General features: G+C 45.5%; 1 protein-coding gene across 2 annotated transcripts; it reads left to right on the forward strand.

Annotated features, from left to right (window-relative positions):
* The first annotated feature begins 494 nt into the window (after positions 1-494).
* Ccdc70 (coiled-coil domain containing 70) lies at positions 495-3,739 on the forward strand. 2 transcript variants are annotated; one of them, XM_051182337.1, is made up of 2 exons: positions 495-556; positions 2,814-3,739. In XM_051182337.1, the coding sequence occupies exon 2, from the start codon at positions 2,884-2,886 to the stop codon at positions 3,553-3,555; it is 672 nt and encodes a 223-aa protein (XP_051038294.1). In that variant the 5' UTR covers positions 495-556; positions 2,814-2,883; the 3' UTR covers positions 3,556-3,739. The 2 variants fall into 2 exon arrangements, with proteins under 2 accessions (XP_051038294.1, XP_051038295.1); XM_051182338.1 differs by lacking the exon at positions 495-556 and adding an exon at positions 1,356-1,433.
* Positions 3,740-4,040: the final 301 nt, after the last annotated feature.

A 4,040-nucleotide genomic window follows, 5' to 3' on the forward strand; every position in this document is an offset into this window, starting at 1 on the left:
ATCAGCTGCAAACATATGAACAATGTAAATCACAGAAATAGAGAAAAGAGGGTAAAAATAACGAAGCCTGTCTGAAATTGGATGAAAAACCACATAAAGTCTTCAAATATCTAAGAATCCCAACAAAAATCAACTAAGATAAACTAATAGAAACACAGACCAGGACACGCCCTAGTCAAACCACCAAAATGCAAAAGCAGATATAACAACTAGCAAGAATCCTTCATCCAAAAGGGATCCCTCCTGGAACATGGTCCCAGAGGCTCTTCCTGAAACAACACAGATGGAATCCCAGCTAACAGTCACTTTTGGTGAAGTCCAAGAAGAAAAGTATCAGCATTTTTCTAACCTTCTGGGTGCTCTCTCATAACTAGGTCTCTCATGTAGGGCCCTATCTCAGCCTCCAACCTGTGACTTAGAACTAAGTACAAAGGAATCACTGTGAGGAGTGTTGAGCTGAGCCCAAGAGACGCATCATCACTGGGATTCTGATGTGACAATGACTGCCTGCCCTCTGAGGGCTACAGAACTTTCCCAGTTGGGAAACAGCTAAGCAGTAAGTAAGCTTAAAATAAGTCCTACCCTAGTATGGTTATGAAGACCAGACATGTTTTTATTGAATTTAAAAGTGTCTACATAGATACATATTGTCCATTTTCTATTGTTCTTGATATATATATATATTTTTTATTTCTTTTAAGAGTTTGTTTTACATTTGTTTGTGAGTTTAGGTCTGAGGGTGTCACCACTGTATTTGTGTGTGTGGAGGGGTAGGGGATCAGAGAACAACTTGTTTGCTTTCTCTTTTCCATTATGTGACTTCCAGGAATCAAATGCAGGTCTTCAGGCTTGGTAACCAGTACTTTCCACCCCTAAGCCATTTTGCCAGCCTCCCCAAAGATAGTATAGTGGTAACTTGAGAAAAACTGGGAGATGATTTTTCAGCTAATATTCTAATTCAGGAAGCCCATCTATTCAGCTACTGTTTCTTGAACATCTACTCTGTGGACGAAATTACACTAGGCTAGGCCCTGTGCCTAGGGATGGGACACAGGGTGCTACTAACTGGACAGGAGGGCAACCCTGAGCTTGAGTCTGTGCAGCAGTGTGGAGAGGGCATCTCCTTGCCTAAATCTGAAAGAATTGGGTCAGTTAGTTTAAGCTATCCAGGGGGAGGGACTAATGGAGAACTTAGCATATTCCAGGGATTCTACACAAAGAACTATATAATGACATAAACAAAATCAAAGTTCTAAATTCAGTTACATTCATCCAACATTGTTTTACTAGCTGCCAGGTTATAGAGACAGCAGGAAGACATAATGGTAGGGCACTGGCACATAGACACAGAGAAGAGAGAAACAAGAAGTGAAGCCCACCCCAGAAGGTGAAGGAAACCTTAGTGTGGACACAGCTGGTGCTTTGGTATAGAGGTAAAACTGCTCAGATTGTGTCTAGAGAACTAACTATATATAGAACAGAGTGGTGAGACAGAAGGAAGTAAAGAGCTAGGCAAGCACTAGTCAATTGGCTTAGATTTTCAGCTTATGAAGTCTTTGGCTGTTTGTAAGCAAGTGTGGTGCAACAGGAAATCCATGAGGGGCAGTGAAGGCTACACCGTATAAGCAGATAATCTGAACCAACAGATCAACACCAGAGACCAGGGAGGCAGGAAAAGACATCCTACCCAGGATTGGCCATGGGAAGATGGAACAGGAAGTATCTCCACAAGATGTGAAGGGTCAGAACTGATAGGGCTTGGTGGTTGAGAAGTTTGATTAGGAGGAGCTTAGAGGTGAGCATCAGGTTTCCGATTAGTGTTACTGGAGAGACGGGAGGTCACCAGCCATATACACCATTGCCATCATCTTTTTATGTACACACACACACACCACATGGAGTGAAGGAGGGAGAAGAGGAGATAGAAAGAGAGGGAGAGACAGAGAGGGGGAGGGAGATTCTTTACTCTTTGGTCCGATGCCAGAAGAGACAGAAAGTCACAGGGACAGTCTAACTGTCCTGTAAACATCGCATGCTGCTTCACAGCATGGGGCTCTGGTGAGGACCACTGAGGACAAACCCAGCTTCCAAGAAGCACACAGTGGGATTTCTGCACCCCATTGCACACACTAGCCACATACAGCTTTCCCTGAACTCTAGGTATTCATCTTCCTCACCCTGATGGCCTTACTGGTTATTTGAAGCATGGATTGTCCTGATACATGCTACCTCAGATATATGGCAGTGTTTGGAGTCTTTATCTTCTCCCTTCCCTCCTCTTTACTTTCCTCTTTTCCCTTCCTTTGTTATTCTCTCCTTCCCTATATTTCTCATTGTCTTCCCATTCCTTTCCATCTTTCTCTTTCCTCTCTTCTCTTTCCCTTTCCTCTCTTCTTTTCTTTTTTCTTCAACTGGTGTTAAATAGTTTACGAACACAATTTTATATGACACATATGGATCCACCTCCCAAACAAAGAAATGGGATGCTGCCAGCCCCTTAGACCCTTCTCAGGTACTCACTCATCAGCTCTTAGTTGCTCCCCAATTGTTCAGCCACCAACCACCTTAAATTATCACATCACCCTTGTGTACTTTGATTCCTAGTTTAGCACCACAGTCTTTGTTGGGCAAGATTGTGGAACACTGGACCTTGAAATCACCATGTCAACCAGTTCAGAGCCATGGCCACCCAGCATTCTTCTGTATTAAGTCATGTCTCTCACTAATAGGACTAAAAGGGCAGTGGTTAAATTTCCCCACATCAGACAGTGCCTCCCATACTCATGGACGTGTTCTCTCTGGTGTACTCACAGGGTTTGACCAACTGACCTGGACGTGGCCAACAGCCCTGACCTCCAACCCACCATTCTGGCTGATTGAAAGATGTTTCCCTTCAAGGTGAGCAAATGGATGGGGCTGGCTTGCCTCCGGTCTCTGGTGCTGTCCTCACCCAGTATTCGTCAGAAGAAACTAATACACAAGCTACAAGAGGAGAAGGCTTTTCGAGAAGAGATGAAAAATTTCCATGAGAAAATAGAAGACTTTAGGGAAGAGATATGGGATTTCCGGGGCAAGATCAGGGCCTTCCGGAGCCAGATCCTGGGTTTCCGGGAAGAAGAGAGACCTTTCTGGGAAGAAGAGAAGCTCTTCTGGAAAGAGGAGAAAACCTTCTGGGAAATGGAAAAATCCTTCCGGGAAGAGGAGAAGACTTTCTGGAAAAAATATAGAGCCTTCTGGAGAGAGGACAAGGCCTTCTGGAGAGAGGACAATGCTTTATGGGAGAGAGACCGGAACCTTCTTCAGGAGGACAAGGCCCTGTGGGAGGAGGAAAAGGCCTTGTGGGTAGAGGAAAGAGCCCTGCTTGCAGAAGAGAAGGCTCTGTGGGAGGATAAAAAGTCTCTCTGGGAGGAAGAGAATGCCCTCTGGGAGGAAGAGAAAGCCCTCTGGGTGGAAGGTGGTGGTTTCCAAATCCTTGGGGAGCAGAGGCCCCAAAATGGTCTGTACAATGCCAATGAACAGTCACAGTCAACAGCCTTCCCCCGTGGCCGGGCATAGTGAACCCTGGACATACAGGGCCACGGGGTCTAGCCATCACTGCTTGGGATCCAAGTCCAGAGTGACCCCATGTACTAAAGGAAATAGACACTGATTTGTCTCTTTGCCATGAAAGAGATAATAAAGTCCTGGGGAGAGGTTTGAAAAAAACATCTCTTCAAGGAAGGTTGGCTGCATCCTCCCTCCATGTTATCTGATTCTGTGATCCTTGTATCCTCCAGACTGTATTGCTGGCCATGGGGGCTGGCTCCAGACAGTTCCCTGTGTCTTCTGCTTGTGTGGGGGCTTGTAAGGGTGATCTCTCTACTTTGGCCAGTTTGGGAAGCCTGACTTAGGTTGACAGACTTCTGGAAATCTGCCAAACTCCTTGCCACTCCTCAGGGACCCCGCTGCCCACCAACCTTATGCCAGTATTTCTTTTAAATTCATCAGTCTGTACCCTCCACATTCACTCAGTTGTTTGCTGCCCCTCAGAGCACTGCGCT

The sequence above is a fragment of the Phodopus roborovskii genome, unplaced genomic scaffold, assembly GCF_943737965.1.
Source record: "Phodopus roborovskii unplaced genomic scaffold, PHOROB, whole genome shotgun sequence".
NCBI lineage: Eukaryota > Metazoa > Chordata > Mammalia > Rodentia > Cricetidae > Phodopus > Phodopus roborovskii.